The 24,211-nt window shown below is 48.0% G+C and overlaps 1 protein-coding gene across 5 annotated transcripts in view; it reads right to left on the reverse strand.

Moving 5' to 3' along the window:
• Window positions 1–1,449: 1,449 nt before the first annotated feature.
• Window positions 1,450–24,211, reverse strand: part of plekhg5b (pleckstrin homology domain containing, family G (with RhoGef domain) member 5b) — a 36,511-nt gene continuing 13,749 nt past the window's right edge. For 3 of the 5 annotated variants that reach the window (XM_062565510.1, XM_062565505.1, XM_062565513.1), the window contains exons 3-21: window positions 21,749–21,890; window positions 21,115–21,214; window positions 20,895–20,955; window positions 20,644–20,735; window positions 20,418–20,554; window positions 18,548–18,714; window positions 9,833–10,018; window positions 8,538–8,705; window positions 6,909–7,004; window positions 6,538–6,738; window positions 6,020–6,130; window positions 5,768–5,917; window positions 5,422–5,559; window positions 5,218–5,337; window positions 4,924–5,056; window positions 4,364–4,479; window positions 4,108–4,265; window positions 3,008–4,024; window positions 1,450–2,864 (exon numbers count right to left, since the gene is read on the reverse strand). In XM_062565510.1, coding sequence (XP_062421494.1) covers window positions 2,855–2,864; window positions 3,008–4,024; window positions 4,108–4,265; window positions 4,364–4,479; window positions 4,924–5,056; window positions 5,218–5,337; window positions 5,422–5,559; window positions 5,768–5,917; window positions 6,020–6,130; window positions 6,538–6,738; window positions 6,909–7,004; window positions 8,538–8,705; window positions 9,833–10,018; window positions 18,548–18,714; window positions 20,418–20,554; window positions 20,644–20,735; window positions 20,895–20,955; window positions 21,115–21,214; window positions 21,749–21,890 — 3,303 coding nt within the window. In that variant the 3' untranslated portion in view covers window positions 1,450–2,854. Of the gene's footprint in view, window positions 2,865–3,007; window positions 4,025–4,107; window positions 4,266–4,363; window positions 4,480–4,923; window positions 5,057–5,217; window positions 5,338–5,421; window positions 5,560–5,767; window positions 5,918–6,019; window positions 6,131–6,537; window positions 6,739–6,908; window positions 7,005–8,537; window positions 8,706–9,832; window positions 10,019–11,713; window positions 12,173–18,547; window positions 18,715–20,417; window positions 20,555–20,643; window positions 20,736–20,894; window positions 20,956–21,114; window positions 21,215–21,748; window positions 21,891–22,686; window positions 23,132–24,211 lie in introns of those variants that run through there. The other 2 variants (XM_062565516.1, XM_062565518.1) reach the window with 2 other exon arrangements.

Raw genomic sequence — 24,211 nt, forward strand, 5'->3', positions numbered from 1 at the left:
CGGCCGGGGCACCAGGAAGCAGCGAGGGGCTTTAAGAGGGATTGTTGGGACAGACAATGGTGTCTACCTGGTTTTAATCCCCGGTCAAAACGAGTACAGGGGGGATTGGCAGAGTTTAATAAATGAAAGTGCTCTTATAATCAGGATTTGCCAAAGTGCCCCTTTTGTGTTAATCGGACATTTTTTACAGCATGTTTTTTGACATCTGCCACAGCAGGTGGTGTTAACCCCGTCCCTGCCCCACCCGTATATGCAGTGGGCATTTCCCACGGAGAAGTGCACGCAACACACACACACACGTACACACACACACACACACACGTACACAAAAAGGTGAAGTTGCATTTGATGTATTGTCAGACGGACACCAGGTAGCATTAACCCCACATGCTTGGAATACGTCGCGCAGCCATCATGTGACTACAGCTGACCGTGGCACCACTGCATTACTTAATCAGCGAAGGCTAATAGATGTGTAATCACACTATTGCTAAAATAGAAAAGCTGCAATTTAATAATTAAAGTCCAGCTTTATCAGCGCATAACGCATAATAAAATCGTTTTAAAATCGAAGGATTACAACAGTAAATCCCTTGGGGCCAGATGTGACAGCGGGAGGGGTCGCCTCGTTCTGGGACCAGATTAAACCCGAAAATCCCACAGGGCCGCACTGCCTTTCCGCTGCAGCTTATGGGCTCGTGTGGACTCAACATGCTGTAATCCACCGATTAGCTGATATAATCACCTGTAAATGAACCTTTGCCATCGCGGCGCAGCGGGCCATCGGGCAGCGCCCCCGTCGTCACGCGTCCCACACGCGGGTTGGGTTGGACACTTTGTCGGGGAGAAGACGTGAACTCTGTGGGAACCAGAGGCGGACTCTGCTCGCCAGACAGACAGCTGGAACAGATGTGGTCTGACCGAGTTCCCAGAAATGAAACGACGTTTAACTCGGCGTAACCCGGAGACATTTTGACACTCGCCCCCTGCTCCTTGATACTGTACACGCATAGATGACGACACACCTCAGGCTGCTTTATGGTGTACTACACATACATTGGTATAGTGCACTAGCATGTTTAATGCTATTCTATTGGACACTTAAGTATTATAACGGATTATAATACTTACCCATCTCATTTTTGATGAGGTGACTAATACGTACAACTTTAAGACTTTTTTTTGTCATAAACAATTTCAAGCATTGTTCCTATTTTCATGTAGTTTACTACTATAGAAATCATATTACTTTTCCAGATAACCTATTCTGACTTTTTATTCCTATTTTTATACACATTTTGTCTGCATACTGTAGTATTATTTTATGACCCCTTCCAACATACTACCCTTTTCATTTTAATTGTGAAGGCCTTCTTCTTTTCTTCTTCAGTTACTATATTCGGACTATTTATACTTCGACGTTAGAAAACACGAGACGAGAGCAGTACAATCAGTTCATGTAGTTTTAATGCTTAATGCCATTCAGATTCAGCCTTTCTGCTTAAAGCACTCCATTACAATGGATTAAACCATTAAAAGAGGGATAAAGTATTTTAGCATTTTTTGTTCTGTGAGACACATTATTCCTGAAAGAGGAAAACACATAATTTTGGTTCATAGCACAATCATGTCTGACAAAAAAAAAAAAAAATATTAAGACTACATCAACAAAACAAATGTACAAATCATTGAAGTAAATAATATAAACAATATTTTATATATAAAACATAGCAAGCAAAATAAATATTACAACATTAACAACAACAACAACACAAAAAAAGTAAACAGAGTTAACCTATTTGGAAATGGGGCGATGTTTGGAAGAAGGTTCTAAATCACTGATCTGAAAAGTTGTTCATAGTTGTTACGAAGAGGAAACCTCCTGGGACGACATTTGTTTAGAACATCCAACCCAAAGCTTTTTTTTTCTCATCTGTGTGCCGAGCCATTACTCAAGTGGCCACATCTTCCTCTACAGCAACCGCATTCTCGCTTGTGCTTATTCAGTCAATGTGTTTATCTCATCAGTTCTCAAAATACTAAATTGAACATAGATTAACAGTAAAACAAAAAAACAAAAGTTCATCTGAGAAGTCTGTTGAAACGGGGTTGGCTGTATTTTTTGGTTTGTTGGGAACCTTTCTGGCTTCGTCCATCTTTGGGTGTGTAAGCATATTCACAAGGAGATGGGAATGAGTTGTGGTCCAGTCAGGAACCAAGGACCGAGTTATCATTCGCACAATCGCTCACGTGCACACACATCTGTACACGAGCACGGCGCGGACAGCAAACAAGAAATGCTAATTCACTGTGTGACTGTAATTGGAAAATTCACTCTTTAGTGATTATTCTACTTAACATATATAACTGTGCAATTTTCACTTTTTTTTTTTCTTCTTTTGTTAAAGCAAACCAGGAGTAGCATAAATGTTAGGAGGACATCCTAGGTGCTATTTGTTTTTTTTAGAGAGCTTTTTTTCTGGACCCAGTGTTTCTCTCGATGAAGATGCAGGATTCAGCTCCACCTCTACTGTGGTGCACACCCCCAGAGTCCACCTTATCGCCCCCAACGCCTGTAATGCTACTTCCGTTGCAAAGTGCAAGCAGTCAATGTCTCTCCGCCTCTCGCTTCCACTCATGAAATTCAGGAAAAACCAATGCGACAGCAAAGAAATGAATGTTCTCGTGGGAGAAATGGAACTGTCAGCGTCCAAAAAGCCACCAGAAGGGAGAGAGCATTAAGAGAGAGTGCATTTGTGTCGCGAGAAAGTCAGTCCACCCGAAGCAGAATAAGTGTCGTTCCTTATTGTGCCCCCCCCCCCCCCGCCACAAGGTCAGCTGTGTGGAAAAGTGGTTACACCTCCCTGGGAAAAGAAAAGAAAAAAATAAATCAATTACACAAATTAACAAAGTTGCCTTCAATTGACTTTCTCGGCTAAGCCAACCGGAGCGGCTGCTTGTTGCGGCACTACCGCGGCGCCATGTGACATCAGCAGGAAGCACTTACGATGCAGTGAGCGTGGAGTTGAGGACGAGGGTGGTGCGTATCCGATACAGCTGAGCCAGCGTCAGCTTCTTGTGCTGCTGCGCCGGGGGCTTCTTCTTGAGCGACACCTCGGCCGCCGGGTCGCCGGTGGCCTTCGGCTCGCTCCTCCTCCTCCTCCTCCTCCTCCTCTCCCCCCCGCAGGGGTACGGCGCCGCGTCCCCGTCCGAGCTGTTACTTTGGGACTCGTCGCCCTCGCGTTGTCCCGCGGGCGCCTTTTGCCGCCGCTTGGCCTCCGCCCTCCTCAGGGTGGCGCACAGTTTGTCCGAGGGAATGCTCAGGCAGTCTTCACACTGGTCCGGGTCACTGGCAAACAGCTCCAAGCAGGTTCGGCCCAACTCGGTGAGGCTCTTGCTGTGCGCCAGCGCCGACGTGTTCGTGTTGGCGTCCCCGCGAGGCGGCGGGTCCGCCGCCTTGGAGCTGTGCGAGTGCGCGCGGGACGCGGGGCTTCTGCCGTAGAGGCGCTGCAGCAGATTGTCCTCGGAGCGGGACAGGGCCAGACCCGAAAGCCTCTGGAGGCAGTGGACTCGGGACTGAACATGAGGCCGCCGGCGAGGTTTAGAGGACTGGACTACCGACAGCTGGGACCCCAGTGAGGCTGTATCCTCGTCCTCCTCCTCTTCCTCCTCCTCCTCCTCTTCTGGCTCCTTGAATAGTGTCTCTTCCTGCTCCACCTCCCCGTCCTCTTCCCTCGGGCCGGGCAGAGGCCGGAGTGATCTGAGGAGGGATTCGGGGGAGAGGGTGCCGTAGGCGCTGTCTATGGAGAGCGAGCGGCACTGGGTGTTGGGCCCCTCGCCGCCGGGCCCCGTCTCCTCGCCGCGCTCCGGGTGAACTCTGGCGTGGACCTCAGACAGCAGGGCCACTCGGGAGTCTTCTTCCCTGGTGTCCTGGGGGTCGACGCCTGGGAACGGAGGCTCTTGGGGTTCGCCCGGCTCGTCGACGTCCATCACTGACAGGGTTTCCGTGGAACCATCGGATTGACTGGAAGGAAAGTTTGGGGTCGGTTTAGTTCACCCGAAGCAGTAAATGAACGCCTACCGACAGGCACTTGAACACTGTCGTACCTTGAGTTCTGCTGGACTGTGTGCCTGAGGCAAGGGGAACTTGTGGTAGAGTTGCTGCTCTCGTCTTCCTCCTCGTCTTGGTCCTCACCCTCTTTACATCTCCTCCTAGTGTTCTGCTGCCGGAGGACCTCCTCGGTGCGAAGCCTCTGCAGCTGGTTCTGCAGGATGTTGCACAGGTACATTAAGCACGCAGAAACCCCGACGTGGCCTCTCTGAATCCTAAAAGAAAAAAAAGGTATGAAACCGGCTCACCAACCTGGACATTGCAGATTGCATCGATCCAGCTTCGCCCCTGGGTGGCGCTGTTGGCTTGGAAGGTGTAGGCTCCCACGGCATTCTTGAACTCGTTGAGGTAGATGAGGACGAATGAGCCTACGGAGACAAAAAGCACAAAACAATCAGCAATACGTGGAAAAAAGAGTTACAGCTTTCTTTCCAGTTTCTTGTCAGCAGTTGAACCGCAGTAGCAGTTAATAATCAGTACCCTCAGCGGGGGGGAAGGAAACAAAGTAACTTTACACAAGTACTCAACGTAATATCACGCATTGCTGTAGATTAGAATGCCAGTGTGTAAAGGAGTTCAAATCAGCTGAACCCAAGTCCTTCATCTATCATTACTGGAAAAAGTTCAGCTTATTATTATAACATTTACAAAAACATTTTATCATAAACTGTTTATATGGTATGGATATGGTTATAGCCTCTCAAATGTTGTAACTTTAATAATATCTTTTTCCGCCCCGACTGACCAATTTTCTACGATCTTTTTTGAATTGTGTTAAAAAAAAGTGTCTCAATCTTCATCCGAGCACTCACCGGGGTCTTTGAGCTCCTTGCAGACGACATTGTGAATGAGGAGAGGCTGGCGGATGATCTTGACTTTCTCCACTCTTTTCACTGGCTTGGTAATTAGCAGCTGGTCGGTGAACAGGACACAATAGACTTCCATCTACGGAGGAGATAAACCGGTCTCAGTTCTCATAGAAACTCATCTATTTCTGTTCTAAAAGGTCATCCATTTAATGTGGAAAATTAGGCGACTGCGAAGCAAACTGAGACGAGGCCAGTTGTTCTGCAAGGTGTTAAATGGTGAGGAAGAGTCGGCCTTACCCTGCTGTCTTTGCCCTCCTTCATCCTCAGAGCGCCTTCCAGATGCAACTGTCGAGTCTCCTCTGGGGAAATCCCTCTCATGGGAGCCATGAGGTCGAAGCGGCTATACTCCTTAAGGATCTGACAGGTGCAAAGACAAAAACTTTGGTACCCGACGGAGCTTTCTTTGGCAGAGCCCCGGAGCCTCCGCGAAGAGTTTCTTACCTTCTCCACTTCCTCGCTGCTGCCCTCTACAGCCTCGTAGGAGTCTACCCGGGCAGAAATGGTGGCCAGCTTCTGCTTCTCCTGACTCTGTCGCATCCGGGACTCCACGCTGTTGATGAAATCCTCCACAGCGGCCACCTTGGGGAGGCAAAAACAGAGTCTGTCAGTGTGAACTAGTGAAGCACCATTTATAATCTCTTGCATACATCCTTAGAGAATGGTGGAGGAACTATTCAGATCCTTCAATTGAGCACACTGTAAAATACTGTTACCACGTCCTGCATTGAAGTCTTATCAGGAAAGTTGTAGTGTAATAGAACACGAAAGCAGCGCGTGGCTTCCTCACCATGCTGTTGACGATGTCGCGGGCCGACGGCTCGTCCGTCTTCTTCACCACGCTCTTCAGGAGGAGGGGGTATTTGGTCAGTCTCTGGTGAGGCTTCGCCAACATGTCGGCCAGCTTCAGGCGGTTACACTGCTTATTGGTCTCCGCCCACTGGACAGCAGCAGAAAAAAAAAAAAAATCATCAACATTCAACGGGCCAGAAATGCGACTGGATGGATTTGGCTTTAAAGCGAGGCGGCCGGGAGGACTGACCGTGACGTAGGTCCTGAAGAGCTCGTTGTCCCTGTGGAGTGTTCGAATGTTCTCCATGCAGCTCTCCTCCTCCATGCAGTAACGGATGTAGGGCTGGAACCTGGAGCCAAACTGAACACACACACAAAGACATGCGTCAGATATTACTGACATGGACATGAGCTTAACTCAAGCCTGTATTATACAGGTATTATACTTTTTCATGACCTATTCAAATGTTTAAAAGAACTTTGTAAATGGCTTCTATTATGAAGTAAGCGTTTGCACCTCAAAATTGTTGGAACAGGAAAAATGTAAGAGTAGCAAAGTGACGCACTAGAATGATACTTTCAAGGCCCTGCATTGATTCTTTGACTGAAGAAAGCAAAATGTTCTAAAAGTATCACCTTCCACGAAGGTCGAAGAGAAATAAGACGTGCAAAAACCTCGAGGAAATGAGATCAGTAGCTAGTGAAAAACGTCTATTTCTTTTCACATTCGTTGGAGATATCCGAGATTACACGGCGGTGGCGACTGACCGTCTTGAAGCCGTGGTGGAGGTCGGTGGGGTCCAGCAGAGCGCGCGCCTCCCTGGCCTTCTCCAGGACCGGCAGCATGACCTGGTTCCACAGCAGCGTGTGCAGGCGGATGATCTCGTGGATGTTGCTGAACACCTTGGCGGGCTCCACCTCCGTCAGCAGGCCGCTCTCCTGCAGGTTCAGCAGCCCGCACAGGAACAGCTGCAGAGGGCGGCGCAACCCGGGAGTGAGGTTCTCATTTCTTACGGGGCGCCATCAGGATACAAAGCTTCCGCCACCACAGGTTAAAACCCGTGAACTCAGCTGACTGACCAGAGTCTATTTGTAGACCTCAATCCATTATTACGGGAAGTTCACAGTAGTTCACTTACGTCGGTGATGACTCGGAGTTTCTTTATGTAGGTGGCCTCGGTTTGAAGCAGCTCCCATATCGCCTCCTGCTGTTGGAACTGTCGCCTCGTCAGTGACTGCGCACACAAACAAAGTTTCATTGGTCGTTAACTGGGACAAATATAGTTACCGGTTCGTTACATTATGGTTTCCTCCATTGTGTTGAGAGATTGTCAAACATTTTGTGTTACAAAGTGTAATGGAAAATCCCACATGTTAATATGTGGCCGAGTAATGATATCGGTTTAAAAGTTCACTCACTTAAATTGAAGCTTATTTTTGATAATTCATGTTTCATAAAATCCTGATCAGACACACACTTGAACTGACTGAACTGATGCATAAATATAACTTCTGTCTAACTTTTTGTCTACATTGTTTCTATACTTCCATGTAAGGGATGTCTCATGTAAATGAACCTCCTCATTCGTGCACTCAAACATGAGAACAGCGCTTTCTTATATTTCCCAGTTACTCACATTACCAGCTTAATTACTGACCAACAGCGAGCAACCGAGACAGTGCTGTCCAGCAGCTGAACGGTGACTGGGGCAACGAATTGCATTATCGATTGTTTGTGTCGCGCGATTATTACGTCACTCGATGAGTGGCGGAGCCGACGTAGAGGAACGCGCAGCCAGCAGCGCCGGCAGTTGTTGTGAGTCACGTGGCGTCCAAGGTGTGGGAGTTGAATAAAACTATAATAAAACTACTAACCATCCAAAAATAAAGTGTGTCAATGGAAAAATATGCAAAGGAGCCGGTTTACTCGTCATCCAGCTGATCAAGCTAGCGTTAGCTCGCTAACAATAGCAGTTTCATTTACTCGCCTTTTTTGGACCATTCATATTTCAATCTGTTGTCATGTATATATTTGGTGCTTTGTCTCATTTCGGTTATTGTTGACACATGTGTTGGACCTTTTAATGCGGTCATATACGGCAGTCTAGTGCGCTTGTACATATACTGTGGGTTGTACGGTGATAAAATGCCTGTAAAGGGAGACGCGGTGATCCATTAAACCCGCGCGGCTAACTAAGAAGCCCCTAATGCATTTATTCACGAATGCCATTTTAAATCTATCTCATAGCACGATTCATTGATTAATAAAAAAAAATAGTCCACCGATTCGATCGACTATCAAAATAATCGTTAGTTGCCGCCTTAGCGGTGACGCCCCTGCTTAGTCACGTGCACACCAACAGGTGGAACAGGTGTTATTGTGTACATTGCCAGGTTCCTGTCAACAGTGTGCCGGTAAATCACTGTAAGCATCATTGTCGGGAAACAGACTGCGATGGTTAGGAGATGAGTCCATTGTGCATGTCGCAATCGGCTGCCTGATTCATGTTTTATTGCAATTTTCAGTTAAAGATTAATTTAAAATGCTATTAAATTGCCACTATAAAGCTAAATGATAGTTTGGGTCTCACATTATCTTTTTTTGTTATTATTGATGACTCATGTACAAATTACATTGTATTATTAGTCGTACGGGCAGATAAGAAATATACATTTCGAGTTACATTTATTATGGAAAGAATGCACAATAACCTTTATGCATTCTCTGAATTTCTTCATCACCCGTGTGTGTGTGCGTCTCTCATTACCTCGGAGTCGTCCAGTAACGTCTTCCAACTGTCCTCCAGGTCCAGGTTGGTCTCCTCCCCGTCCTCCCAGGAGTCCTGGTGGAAGGAGAGCTGCTTCGGCACCGTGGTAAACCCGAACGCCGTGTAGGAGTGCAGCTTGCTCTGGAGCTGCTCCAGCCGGTCCGCCTCCTGTAATGACACAAAAAACATAATAACAAAGTTACCAGCAGGACAGCGAGAAGAAATGCGAAATTAACTGTCCATTTCCGTCTCTTGTCTGTCCATTTATTGTTATGTTGTCAAACTGTAAGTAAAGATGAGCCCAGACATTTGCATACAAACCCTGTCCTTACTCGCGCCTTAATTCTTAAACCCAACAGTAGCTGCTATTCAGGCCATTGTTCAGCCTGACAGGCCTTACTCAGTTATGAAAATGAGCTGTGTGCATTGAGACCATTTATAACAAAAGGGGACTCGCGGGTGGGGGCGGAAGCAGCAACACGGAGGGGGAAGATGGACCCGCGGTTTAGTTCGGCCATGAACCATTCGGAAAAACCTCATGCTCTGTGTTGAGAAATAGTGAGAAATTGCACAGCCGGACTCAGAAGTGAAATGATCAGAAAGTCCCGTTCCTTTTCCGTTCCGTGGTTCTGTGAAAGGAGGCAGCGACGGCTGTTCATCCTTAAAAATAGGTGCCGGACCTCAGAGGTTAAGGGGGCCGCTCGTGGTGAATGGAGATGAGACGGGCAGTGACAGGTGACGGACAGATACTGTTCCTACACGACATCTGCTACTGTGAAGGATGTGACCTGACGAGGGAGGAACAATGGCAACGTGTGCGCTTCATTACAAGCAAAGTTGATCATTCTCTTTGAAAAGCAGTCCAAAAGGAAAGGTTTGAAGATTTGGGATTTTGCATTAAATGGGGGATCTTTTGAGTTGCTGGGAGGCATGCGGGTCATCTTTCTTTTAATCGAGCTTCCAAAACTTCTCCTTTAACCTTTTTTTTTTTTCTTCCCCCATGGGAAAGCCAAGGTTGTTTTGTTTTCAAATCAGCGTTTCATAGAACTGAGTGAGACTTTTCCTCCACCTACTCATTTCCAGAAAAATTATGTGAGCTGACAACACGAGACTCTGAAGGGGAAATGACTTCACCAGACCTCCCGACCCCCAACACCCCCCCCCCCCCCCCCAGCTTGCTACTGTTTTGTTTGCTGCTTCTTCTTCTTCTTTTTTTTTTTTGTGCCTCAAAGCTTTTTACAACGTCAGTTTTACATCCCGGAGAAAGCGCCGGTCCTGGCGTCCCGTGCCCTTACCTTGCCGAAGGGCCCCACTCCGGCGCTGGAGCTGAAGAAGCCGCTGAAGCGGCTGGCGGCGCGGTTCTTCCAGCTGTCGGGCCCGGTGCCGGGCAGAGAACCGCCGAGCTGCCCCAGGGTGTCCGGGGTGGGGATGTTTGTCTCTCCCAGGAACTCGGTCATGTTTTTCCTCCGTCGAGCCTGACCCTGCAGGACAGAGAGCAACATTTAAACGAGTTCGAAGGACACTGAACAGAAAACGAAAGGAGGCAGGCTGGCAGTGATTTTTGTCACCTCGGGAGGAGGAGGAGGAGGAGGGGAAGGGACAAAAGTTTCCAGGCTGACGGTTGGAAAGAGACAATGAAGGAAAGCGAGAAATATACAAAGAGGATAAACAGGAAATCGGAAAGGGGAATTCTGCGTGAGGGGTGACATCAGCGGGACCCGCTGAAGCATCCTGACGATGGGACGCAAACAGGAGGGGGAAGGAGAGCCGCTTCCTCGTGGGGACGTTGCGTCTCGCGAGTCGCCCGGCGGCATCTTGTTCCACAAGAACACCGAGTCTGGCCATTGTTTCGCCGCTCCATTGTTACCCTGTCAGCGGGCCCTCGCTCATGCAATCTCTGCCCGCTTTACGAGCGCCAGCAAAGCAAACAAACAGGGGCCGCCGCCGCATCCGGGGAAGCAGTTGTTTTTGCCGTTAGCCTCCATCAAACGCAGGGACGAGGGCCGTAACATTCCAGGACACTGACACACGTTGCTGAAAGTGACCGGGCCATTCCAACTAAATTCTTTTAGGGACCCCCCCCCCCACAAAAATACCCCACCATCAATACTCCAGTGCTCCAAACATGTACTCCCCCTGTTTAGCGTTGCATTCTGAGCTTGAAACAAAGTATGAAAATCAATTCAGGAATTCCACGCATTGTTCAAAACTCAAAATGACCACACAGCCTTCGGTGTGTTATACCAAATAAAGCCAGCGTGGCATGCAGGCCAAGAAGAAGGAGCTCCATGTCATTTTTACAGCCCTGCAAAGCTCCTGTCATACTGCCCGACCTCATCATGACCTCATCACAGGGTTTCTCTGTGTCCTGCTCAGTCAAAAGAAGAAAAAAAAAATCATACTAAAACTGCAGAATTGAGGGGGGGGGGGGGGTACAAAAACAGGAGCACGGACAGTAAAGCTTTGATTTAACAGAGAGCTGCCTGGATAACCTTCTGAGGTCATGCTTCCCAGCTCCTAGAAGTAAACGACTTCCATTACACTTTAGCTGAAACCCTGTATATAAGCTCGTGGCGTGTTTATGTGACAAAATGAGACGTAAACATTATGAACAGCTCCGGTCAAATCGTTCTCCATTGCACAGATTCCCTTTTAAGAAGAGCGCGCCAGACCTTCGGGAAACCACTTAAGTCAAGTAAAAGCGTACAAATGGCCTCGACCGAGTTGCATAACAAGATTGTAAATCCGAGTGGGGGGGGGGGGGGGTCCTAAATGTCTTTCAGCTTAAAGTCCTTTCATTTATTTATTTAATGACGATGACCAAAGAGCAGAGTGGCCTCACTGCAAATAGACACACTGGCTTTAATGGAGAAAAGTCAGAGGAAAACGAGCCTTAGTAGTTGGAGCCAAGAAGTGTTCAGTCTGCGTGGACCAACGGGTAAAGTCTGGACTAATCTGGTGGGTTGAGTCCGTGCTCGAGGCACGTGGGAGCATATCCTATCATTAATAAACTAAATGAAAAATTAACAGCGGCTGCGGATAACAAAAGCTCTCATCTTGATTAACAAATCAACGGGAGACCTTTTTCCTCTCAAACACGGCGACCAGGCCAGGAGGCTGAAAACATTAAAAAGGATGCAGGGATGGAAGCTTCCCACCGCGTCAACAGTGCTCACCATTGAAGCCAGAGGCATGTCAAAAGTAACAAAAACCATCCTAATCCTCCGCTCGGATTCATGGATCGCAGCCCATTCTGGAACCAGCTGCCCAGCCCCCCCGGTCTCTGTCCGCGCGGAAAAACACGCACATCCACGCCGTCCTGGACTCCCACTGACGAATGGAGGTCCGAGGAGCCGAGGCGCAAAAAAAAAAAAAAAGCCGCTATCGCTCCCCCATTGAGGGGCGCGGGCGCTGAACTTCACTCGTTCCGGGCTGGTAAGGGTCCGGTTTCGCGACGTCTGGCAGTCACGTCCCGCCGTGCCCGATCGGCAGCTCCTCTTTGAAGCGGGGACGCGTCTCTGTCTCTGTCCTGCTGGCAGGGTGCATTTCATGCGGACACTGGCCCCGAAGCCATAGCAACCGGGAGAGGATCCTGCCTCATTGTGTCGGGCAGGAAAGAGCAGGCAGGGCCGGGGGCGAAAAAAACACTCACACACACACACACACATATGGGGGGGGGGAGGGGGGGGGGGGGGGGGGTGCTGATTTGAATATTTGTAGGCGGAGTCAGGGTGACAGATTGCAGGGAGCTCCCTAGTCCAAACACACGTCCTGCTGCTCTTTAGGTCAGTCTCAACAACTCACTACTTCTTCAGATCAGCGTTGCATCCACTGCTTTCGTAAGAACAAAAACCGAACACCCTCGTTGGGCGTGTGAAGCTGGGGCCACGCTTCTTTATCTCAAGGCAGCCGGTTTGCCCCCGGAGACCTTTGAACAATGCCACGGTGGCTGGCCAAGACAAGGCACAAGAAATGGCCCGATAATGGCTAGGCGGGAAATCCCCATTGTTTACCGGCACGTTTCAGCACATTTAATAAGCCGCTTATCCCAGCAGATAAGCCCAGAACCCCCTTTAAAAACGTGGAAAACTATTCAGTCAGTTTTTGAAGCACTAAAATGAAATGAAACAATTGCAGTCAGTCCGAGCAAATAACAACACCCCCCCCCCCCCCACCCACGGTTAACACTGAGCCGCTCTGTTCTGTGTCTGTCGAACTAATGATGTTTACAAGGTTTTCCCTGAGGCTCCTGTGTAAACGTGTCGCTCAGGACAGACGGCGGCCGGATCCGGAGCTCTCTCACTGACAAAGCTGCTCGCTGTGGGGAACTGCGACTCGTGCACTGGGTCCCGGGGGGGGGGGGGGAGGGTGTGTGTGTCACCATAACGATATCAAGCCTTGTGTGCCCTACCGGCCTTATCTTATCAGAGTGGTTTGTAGCATTAACCTTGGCCGGGAAAGGAGAAAATCTTTAACTGGGAAGGGATTGTATTAAAATAAGGGGGAAAAAAGACCCCCCCCCCTCACCTCTTTCTGCCCTGTGCCACTGCCTTTAGGTCAACTGATAACTACTCCCCTTGATCAGGCGGGTTGATTAACGATGAGAAAACGGCGCGACACTCAGAGACCCGAGGGCCGCAACGCACAACAACACAAACACACACGGTTCAAACCAGGAAACAGAAACTAAACCCCCCTCCCCTCCCCCTCCCCCCCGGTGGGCAACACGCATGTTTCAAGGACTGCTGCAGCAACGAGTCCAAAAAGAAGCTTTCAGGTGGGAGCTGCGAGTCGTGTGATGGAGTGGAGGATGTCCCAGGCCCTGCCTACCTTCACCTGATTTACAAACAGACTCATCCAGGGTTTAGCCGACGGGATTAATGAAAAAAATCAATCTTAACATTTTCACAATGTTTTTTTTGCCTAATTGATTAGTATTGTATTTATTATTTCCTCTAAATAATACATTCACTTTGCCCCTTGTGTGTATGACACAGAAAAGCCTCGTCTTTGACCAGCTAGAACCAACAAATGTGTCTGGGCCCCCGAAACCTCGGCGTGCCAGCGAAGCCTCACCTGACAGTCAGATGTCGTCGGCCCCGTGTCGGTAGGAGGAGGCTGGGGGGCCTCGGGGTCCACATGCAGCAGGTCCCAGCTGTGCCAGGATGACAAGCGACCAAAGCGAACCATTTTCCCACGAGAGAGCAAACGAAAGAAAAATCGCAGCGGCAATTCCAAAAGTCAACGAGTGCCCATTTCCAGGAAATCCCAATCAGACAGAAGCTGCGAGCGGAGAGAAGCATTGCAGCTACTTCACTGCCCGCCTGACCCCAATGATACTGTGTACCGCGGGCCGATGGTCACACACACACAACAATCGTAAAAGGTGTGTGTTCACCCTGAAGTAATCTCCACTGTAAGGCATGAGGGGAAGTCCTTTGTCTTCTTACACGCACACCTTTCCAGCATCCACACACACACACACACACACACACACACACCACACACACACAGACACTCACACACACCTCCTGAGCTTTCTGCAGCTCCTCCCACAAGCATATAAAGAAATAATAACAGTTGCCTGTTGAATGTTGCGTGCAGAAAAACACATGCGTCATCTGAACTGGATCGACCGGACAAGTGATTGAGAAATAAAACGTAATAAAAAGGAAGGTGAATCCTTTTTTGCAGTAACTTTTACATTGAAAAAAATATTGAATGAATATTCTTAAAGAAATCCGTTTGTCCAGAGAACTACGGAATGTTTTGTCCAACAAAAAACAACTAAATTTGCAGTTATATCCAAGTGAGCTACAGACACATTTTCAGATCGGCGAACCTACAATCAGACATATTTTTGAACAGTTGATCAACTGACCGCTGCTGAAGTGAATGAAGCCTATACAAACACAAGCGTCACGTTGATCGTATTATGGTAGAACTCTTGTGTAAACATCTTCTTACTCGGGTTATGGGGTTTTCGTCTGTCAACAAACACTCATTGAGATCTGGGATTGAACCGCGTGCTCACATGAAAACGTTTTATTCAAACCCGTACATCAAAGTCTCAACGCGAACTCTGCTCGACGGCTGTACGGGAGGAGCTCGGGTTTCAGTTCAACGAAGCCCCGTGTGACCGCCGTTGATTCGGGCCATTGTCATTGAAAGCGGCCCTGTGTTAATCGACAATCGAGCCCCTTTGTGAGCTATCAGGAGAGGCCAGACGAGGGAGAGGAGAGAGGAGAGGGGCAGGCTGCCGGATGCGACGGGCCACCATGCACAGTTTGCGTAATGCGGATGTGGGAAGACATTCTGCATATCCAGGGAAGTGAAGGAGAGCAAATAAATGACAATTGCTCCGGCCAGACGACATGAATACAATATCATTCAAAGCAGTCTTAATCCCTCCTTCCTGTAGAAAAACGCACCACTCTCTTGCTTTGTGTTCAGTAAGCAGAGAGAAAGAAAGAAAGGCCGACCGGTTCCCTCCTCTTCCAACGGGGCCTTTCGATGACATCAGCGTCTCTGGCACAGACTGCTTTGCTCAATGGCTTTTTAAGAAACCACACAGTCTACCTCTGCTGTATGTCGCATGAGAATCTTCTGATCTTACTGCAAGTTAAAGCCCTTTTACTCTGCTGCGCGGCCTTTGCGTATTTCACCTGATTCAGAGGCGTTAGTGTGGCCTTCAGCGGTCACGTGTGATTAAACCGCTGACAGGGAGCAAGGATCAATGTGCACAGCACGAGGTCCCAGACGGTTTAGTTATCTCTATGACGATCGTAAAACTTAAAAAAAAAAGGAAAGTCCTGCTTCTCTGCATATGGACCAATGACTTCAACGCGCCGAGTGAGCGTTTTGAATTGATGCTGCGTTGAAACATGATTACTGGCTGGATGTGGATCTCATCCACTCTACAATGCTGTTGCAAAAGTGTTTTTCTCATCCCCCCCTCATCCCCCCCCCCCGCCGGGCTGAGCAGGTTAAAAGTATGCTGCTGATATCGTGAGGGTTAGCGGTGCTTTGTGGGAACTGTCGGCCCGGTCGGAATGTGTCCTCGAACCAATCAGAGCGCGGACATGCCCCCCCCCCGTTGTAAAATAATCAATTTGGATCATCAAAGCTCTCTGCAGCCTATCACCACGCTGCCAGAGCCTATAAAACAAAGCATGCACGCAATAATAAACTTTGATTGAAATACGCACCCCCCCCCACCCGTTTAAACAAAAGAGTAACTCCGTACGGAAAAAGGACAGGACTCGTTTCCTCTGAAGCCGGGCACAAGCCGCTGCCAGGCCGTGAATCCGGTCACTGGGCAAATACCTGAACCTCTTTGAGCAGAGGCCTTGATTCCACAAAAAGCAGGCACGCATGTTTGGTTTTTTTGTTTTTTTTTTAATGGCGAGGGCTCAAGCTGCTGCCATGGAAACTCAAAGGACCGCAGTCGTCGCTCTCATGTCCAAATAGAGCTTTTGTCCTGCAAATAGCTTTCATGAAATACGGGCTTGGCACCCAACACGGATCGCAAGGGTTCTGCTGTCGAGTCTGTTTGAGACAAAAGTATCCAATAGACCTCGCTGAGTCTCTTATGAGGGTCCGAGATGGGGACAAGAGATGGCTCATCGACACCAAAGACCTTCATAAAGTCACAGAAAAGGGAAATGGAGTTCTGCAATTCACAATCATTTTCATTTTCAGAATATGTTATGGTTCAACCAATTCTTTTCTTGTACCATAAATACCATAAATAGTGCAAATGTCAATTTCCGAAGGGCTCGGTTTGCCAACCGCCAGTCAAAAAGGACGCTGAGTAATAAATAACACCATGCAACATCAGTCTTTAGATTGGTTCCCTTTAGCCTCCTTTGCACTTTACAATTCTGACAATTTCCTGGGAAAATATAGGCTTGTATTAAAATGAGCAATAAAATAACGACTCTTTATGGCCTCCCACCCTGTTAAGGGCAGGCACAGAACAGCTACAAAGCGGACGCCACTTCACGACAAAAAAACTAACTGCTGCCTTGAATGTGTATTTGGGTCTGATGGGATTCTTCTTTCACAAAATTCAAACTACTCCCATCAAAAATGTTTAAATGTCTCCTCCGTCCCTAAAATGTGCATTCTCGGTGTGTGTGTTTGTGTGTGTGTGTGTGCCCCTTACGTTTCCTCATCCCACATCTGTAAGCTGATGTGGAACATATTTGGTTTTCAAGCTGGTTGTGAAGTCTCAAAATCGAGCTCATCAAGAAAATACGTGTTTGAACGTGAAAAAAGTCCATTAAGCTTGAAATTCAGACCGATTTTGCAGAGAGGTGCGTTCAGCGTTCCACTGAAACCACAACAAAGCAAACACGTCTTCAAACCAAAGCGTCCATTAAGCAACCAAATGGACAAATCAACAGTCAGAAAGTCCTCCCCCCCCCCCACCCCCACAGACTTCGATGAGAGCATACGACCCCCCCTGAGGACTGCGCTCATCACTGCCGTCCGTCTCCCCTCGTTCAGTCAATAGATGAGACAGGCTTTACCTGCACCAACAACATATACAACAGAGAAACAATTCCACGCAGCAAACTAAAGTCAGATACCAGATGACTAAAACTCTCCTCTCCCCCCCCCCCCCCCAGTGTGAATGTCTGTGCCGGATGACTAACTGGCCTGGAAGGTTTCCCTGCCCGAAGAAATGATGACATGGAGTCTGTCTACACAGCACACGTACACACACACACACACACCCACTCACCTGTAAGTGGGTCCGGACTCACCTTAAAGGTGCGAGACAACCGATGACTTACGCAATCACTTGCACGCCGTTGTTATAACAAGTGTCAACGCTAGCTTAAAGAAGAGGGATCAATCTAGATCAGCTCCTCTGCACCGTTGTGGTGTGCATGCACGCAGTGATCACATTTACAGAATTCAGTTCAACGTTTGTTATTTGCATTGTTCGATAATCAAATAATACTTTAGCAAACGTAAGTCGGCTTGAATCTATTTGTCGAGTAGCAGTTTGGGCAGACCATTAATACACAGAGCCATCAGTGAAGATCAACAACAACCCCAAAAACACCAATGTAAACGTGTACACCACAGCTAAAAACCAAAAACAAGCTTACTTTGGAAATCAAGGGCTCCAAAATGCTCTTTAAGAGCTAACAGCGACGGGCCCACGCCACGCAGCCACGACATGAACCCAGTGACTGTCTGCCCTGTCCCCATGCTGCATGATTAGCAGGATCCAGATCCTGGGGGGCCTCCGTCAGCCTCTGAGCGTTACTCATCGGTAACAAAACAACCACTTCCTGTAGCTGCAGGAAGTGCTGAAGTGGCACAGTGGTCCCTAAAAGCAACCCACCATCAACTGGGAAGAAAACGAGGGCTCTGCAAATTCATTTTGACCAAATACCTCACAATTGGAATGGCAACGCACCGATGTAGAAATGGTGCTTTTTTACGTACGTAAGATGTTTGATGAATAACAATGCATCATTACTGTGGATATGATGACCAAGTGGGTAAAGACAAATAATATAATGGCTTCAAGTGTCAGGACCACACAACCCGTATGCCATATTATGATATATAGAATATAGAATATATATTTATATATATATATATATATATACTATATATAGCCCTGCCGAAACTGGAGGGTTCGTTAAGCAGAAAAGAGCAGGCAGACATGGTGCACACACATACGGAAAAAGATTGAAGCGGAAATCCAAAAATACATTCAAAAGGGTACTGCTGGGCAGATAGAGGTAACACAATACGATGAGGTAATGGTGGGACAACCACGAGATACTGGCCCAAAGCATCATGGGACTGACGGACGTGAAGGGGAGAGGATGTGAAGTTAAGGGAAATAGTAACGGGTGTGGTGGCCCAGAAGTGCGTGTATGTTTAAATATATTTGGGTTTGATTGAGCCTGGGAGACACTGATGAGCTTTATGCGTCACATGAAACACATCATCATCATTCTGTCCGGCCAGTTCCAACTCACCAACAGATCCACGGCCTCCCGGCGTCCCAGAGATCCATGCTCCGTCCTCTCGCCGTCCGGCGTGAGGATGTAGGGGCTCTGACCTCCGGACGGCTTCATGTTGGGCAGACTAAGCGACCGCAAGTCCTTCACACCCTGCTCCACCTTCAGCTCATCGCCGAGCCGCGCTGGATTTGAAAGGAATACACAAACGCAAGGAAACTCAGCGATTTAGGAAAGCGAAACCTGCAAGTCTTGCAAAGCCTTCGGTGCGTTTTTTCTTCATTTATGGTCTGTTTCATTCATGTCTATGCTCAGAAATTTGAAGAAAGTGCAAAAGTGTATTTATAATTATTTTTTTCTAATTATTCTCAACGGGCCTCAGCACCCAGAGCATTGGGCTTTGGGTTTAATTGCCTGAGTGAAATCCTTATGTAAATGTAATGTAATAACAACCAGCCTTAAACCTGTAAAATAATGGGGGTGGGGGGGGACTCTGGCCACCCGAGGGCAGTAGAAACAAGTTCCAGACAAAAAAAACAACCTGTTATTACTGTTGACTATTCACCCCCCCCCCCTAGCAAATATAGAGCAACATTATTATTCGTTCTGAGCTTTGCTTCCAATATAAATTCTTTTTTGGGCTCCTGCCGACCCCTGAGGGGACTCTCCTAGGCTGCTTAATGTGTTCGTCAGATAGAAGTAAAACTTCAGTTGCCGAGAGTGGTGCATTTTGTACTATTCTTTTCTTGCAAAAAAATGAGTGGACAAAAAATAAAATAAAATGACAAACATGTTTAAGGTTGAAAAACTAAATCGCTAATAAGCTGCAACGCAACCAATCGCATCCTGCAGCCGAGGGGAGCTGCAGAGTCAGGTGAGGGTTCTCTGTTGCATCATCACAACGAGCAGCAGCTTGAAAGCATGTGATCGTTGGTTAAAAACACCGGCAATATCTGCTTTAGGTTCAATAAAGGAGCTCTTCAGCCGTCGGAACAATGAAAAACCTCTTAACCACCAGCCTGAACAGCTGTGGACCTCTGTGTTTCGGGGGCTCGTTTGGGAGGGGGGGGGGGGGAGAATTTCAAAAGAATAGCAATTAGTCATGGCATAGGAGCTCTTCTATGGAATGCTTTAATGGACCTTTCATCCAGAAACTGCAGCAACTGTAACTGCAATAATTGCAGAACAGAGGGCCCATTCCCGGTGATTATGGGAAAGAAAGTCGTCATGCTGATAAGAAGTTAACGACATTAGATTCCTGGGGATCTTCATCAGCCTTCTGGAAAGGGACCGAGCAGAGCGTTTTTTTCCTCGTAGCCCTGATAACTTCTGAGGATACAGTCCACTCCTTTTCCATGGTCGTCAGAAACAAGGGCGTGAGAGGAAAGCAGCTCAGTCATTGTTAAAGGCATGACGCCTAAAATACACCAAAGAACCCCACCGAAAGGCTACCTGCCTTCTATGAACAAAAGTGAAACATCCGCACTCTCTGTCGTCGAGTATTGGCCCACAGTTATTTAAAAAAATGTTCAACAACTGAACGTAAGAATAAAACATTATTCAACCACGGAGGGTAACAGGACAACAATAATGGGGGGATATATAAAATACAAAAACATTTCGCTTCTCCACAATTCAAGAGGACTAAATATCTAAATGAGCTCACCCACAGTTCAGCTAAATTTGCATGAAGTGCAGCTAAATACGATCTGATGCCGGCCTGTTTGACAGATGTTAGATTTTTCTTGAAAGTCTTTGTAAATCAGCAGCATCACATGAAATAGGCTGCAGATAAATTCAACGATGGCTTTCAAGGACAGGACATTATTGCAAGATGCGGCCGATCGTGCGCTGAAATGTGTCTGCAAGACACGCAGTGACTTCTTACCTTTGACTTTGAGGTAGTGTCCTCCAAAACGGTAGGCCTCAAAGTTGAGTGACAGCGGCGTGTTGGACTGATCCAGGAACAAGTCGACGCGGGACAGCTCGATGCCGTTCCTCTCAAACACCGGCCCTAGAACCTCTCTGTTAACACGCGGAAAGAAGCGGGCTCTCGGTCAGTTGGCTCGCGTCAAACCGCTGCAAAACGCAACCTGTTCCTCCGCTCCTCTTACTTCAGAGTCTTCTTCTTCACTGCAGGTACGATTTCTGTGTTTATGTCCACGTTGAGATCGAACTTGAGGCTGAAGCACTCCTTGCTGGGGTCCTGCAGCAGGAGCAGACGCACCGTTAGTTTACAGTGCACATGTGCTCTCCACAGGAGGGAGTTGGGGGGGGGGCATTTCAGAGGATAACGACGGCTGCTGCTGCATTTATGAAAAGCCTAAAAATAACTCTTACTCGGCACTTCAGGCCGAGTACTCACGTCAGTGTGTCGTCTCCGCGTCTTCTTTTTCACCGCCTTCATCCCCCCCGCTTTGCGCTCCCTGCAAAAAACGGTGACACGCGCGTCATCTTACCAGACAACTTGTGACAACTTCCTTCAAGTGACCATTTAAGACGTCCAACACATCTATCCTCCAGGGAGAAAAACAGATGCAGGAAAACACGAAAACTAGCTCGGTGCAAACGGAAAGGTTACCGACCCGCGGTCACTGCTCGCTTCATCCTCTTCCTCCAGGTCGGAGGGGGGGCTGGTCCGCGGGGGACAGGAGCGCGTGGACACGTTTCGAGCCAGGATGGAGGCTGAAATGTTGAAAAAGAAGGGGGGAAAACACGTTGCACACACTTTTAACATCAGGGGTGTGTTCAGCCAAATTCAAGCGTTGCAGGTTTTCTCTCTCGCTGGTGGTGTCGAGCCACTTAGAGACTTTTGTGTTGACGAGGGGATTTGTTTGTGGTCAATAAATATTCCTTAAGTTCTTCAATATCAAAAAGGATCCAGTGATAATTATCTGTATTCGGGGTACACTGCAATTTATAACTTTATATTTGACAAAATAGTGATTAAAAATAAAGGTAAAAAAAGACTATAAAGGAAGTCTTTAAAACTACCTGCTCTGAATTGCTTTCATGTGAACAATTTTTACCAATTCATATTTAATCAGTTTGAAAATGTTTGAAAATCATCAAGTTTATACTCCAGAAAGGAAGGAAAAATCTAAATTAAGGAAAATCAAATGCTTTGCAAATGATTAGACATGTTACTTTAAATGAGGCCACAGGTATAACATCACAGACAGAGGGGGATTTGCACATAAAGAAACAATGAAAGTCTACCTTGAGGTTGCAGGTCAAATCGGGGGTGCCGGTCAAAGTGCATGTTGTCAGTGTTCTCTGAATGGCTGCGCGAGTCACATGACTCACACAGGTGAAGGGGGCTTTTGTTATTCAGGTCTTGGCAGTCTGGGTGGTGGCAAACCTAAAGAAACACGAGCAGGAAAGAGGACAAAGAGAAAGTCAGATCACATTTACTAGTACACAAGGATTAAAATACAACAATGTTTTCAACCGCACAAATTAAGAATAAACATCTCCCTGACCGACTATCGTACCGGACACCCAGCTTCCCACCACCATTCCCCCTCTGTGGGATGACAACTAGCGGACTCCGAAGCCTGCACCGTCGCCCTGTGCGCTGGTCTGGGACCAGCTTATCCTTACATAAGCCAAAACTGTGCACCGAAACACTAAAAACCGACCGCAGGTCCGTTGCTGGCAGGCTTCCAGGCCGCCGGGCTCAATAATACCCGAAGCCGAGACGAAGGGGCAGCAGAAGGCTGCAGGATTAAGGAGCTCTTCCCCCACTGGCCCAGACACAACCCCCCCCACCCCCCAACCTCACCTCTAGAGCCCCACTGGGCTCTCCTACATCCCATCACTCGGGCCGCAGTGCAACCCGTCGTCGCGCCCCCCCCGCCCCCCGCCCCCCACCCTGCTGAGGAAGCCAGGATGTGTGGGGAGGTGCAATGAAGCTCCCACTAATGGACTTCCCGTCATTGTTTGCACGGGCGCGAGAGGAGCAGTGCGTCCGTGCATGCGCGTGTGTAAATCTGTGCACGACGGGCGCAAGCAAGGGGAGAAGGGGGGGGCAGCTTGTCAAGTCAACAACTACCAATATGCAAGGGTGTCTCAAGTAACTGCATTAACTACACAAAACAACGCAAGTACAATGAGTTACACAACGACTCCCCCTGGCCCCACTCCTGGTACTCTACCGTCATACTGTGCAGGTTGGAGCAGGAGTCTCCCCGCTCCTGCTACTTGGCTCCATGTCCACGCCAGGAGGCACCCGGGACCCGAATAAACAACCGAGTGTGCGACTCGCTGGCCTGCTGAAGCACACTGCGGCGCGCCCCCCAGCCGAGCGCCGAGCTGCCTTATTAATCCACTCCTCTCAATGTCTAGCCAGGTATAATCTCAGATTTTAAAAAAGGACCAGGTCGCAGAGCAGGAGGAGGGGGGAGGGATAAGGTTATGGGAGGGTGAGGAGTCACAGGACAGGAAATAAACCCAAGGCAGGAAGGGGGGGTGTAAACAGGTCCATCCAGAATCTTAGTCTTGCGTCCTGATTGCGCTCGGTCCGAACCATCTGACGCTCCTGCAGAGATTCATCATCTCCTCTTTTTGCCCCATCTCTCCCTTCATTCTCTTCCTCTGCCACCAGCAGCACAAACTCCTCCCTCCCTGCCGTGCACCCAGGGTTCGTCACCACACACACACACACACACACACACACGCAGAGCCCCCAACCAGAGAGAGAGAGAGAGAGAGAGGTTTAAAATAGAACAGAGACTGCGAGGGAAGAGTCAGAGGTCAGTGGTGGACTGTGGGGGACACGACTACGATCAGGGACGCTTCCTGTGCTTTAGAACTCGGTTACATTGCAACTAATGTTTTCCAGCTTATTGCTCAAATTCGCTCAAAACTTTTTGCCTTCTTAAGTGTCCTTCAGAAATAAAGCCGCTTATGAGCTTTTTTGTTGTTGTTATGAGCCAGAGTGGAAACGTGCGACGCCAACGCCAGGTTGTTTTTGGTCCTTTAAAATCGGTCCACTTGGGCTCCATTGATGTAGACGGGGTTCTTCCTTCTCTTTTATCGGCCACCAGCTCCTGTGCCGATGCTGATGCCAAGTTGTTCCCCGAGCGGCACCCTGTGTGGTTGACGGTTTATTCTCTAAGCGACGGGCTCTCATCGTTTGCGGTCGGGCCGAGGGCTGTAGTGACTGTGGAGTTTAATCATCCTAAAAGGATGTTGACAGGAGATCAACATGAATGCTTTCACTGATGTCTGATCACGCTTCAATGTGAGCAACAATTCAGTTACATTCAGTTATGCTGTAATGGCTTTCAATAAACATTAGTATAGGTAAAAAAACTCAAATATTATCATGCTGTTTTGTGTCGAAATGACATTTTTAAACAAGCATCATAAAATAGATAATAGAATTAGGAACTAAATCTAATCAAGAGAAATTAATAGATGATTTTAACAAAGTAAAATGATAACATTTTGAATGATTAATGACTTCCGAGTGGTTGGAATGTTTTGGGACACTGGAGCCTTGAATACCATCGGCCCAACGTATCTACATTTGTGAGACTTAAAACCGCGATAAGATGCCAACCATGAGTTTTATTCCGCATTGCATTAGTGGATCTGTTGGCCCCAGACTGTCTGCGATGTGGTGTTTCGATGTGCCGGTCGCTGAAAAGCGCCTCATCAGAATGCGCCACGTGGCGG

Source organism: Pungitius pungitius, chromosome 1 (assembly GCF_949316345.1).
Source record: "Pungitius pungitius chromosome 1, fPunPun2.1, whole genome shotgun sequence".
NCBI classification, from domain to species: domain Eukaryota; kingdom Metazoa; phylum Chordata; class Actinopteri; order Perciformes; family Gasterosteidae; genus Pungitius; species Pungitius pungitius.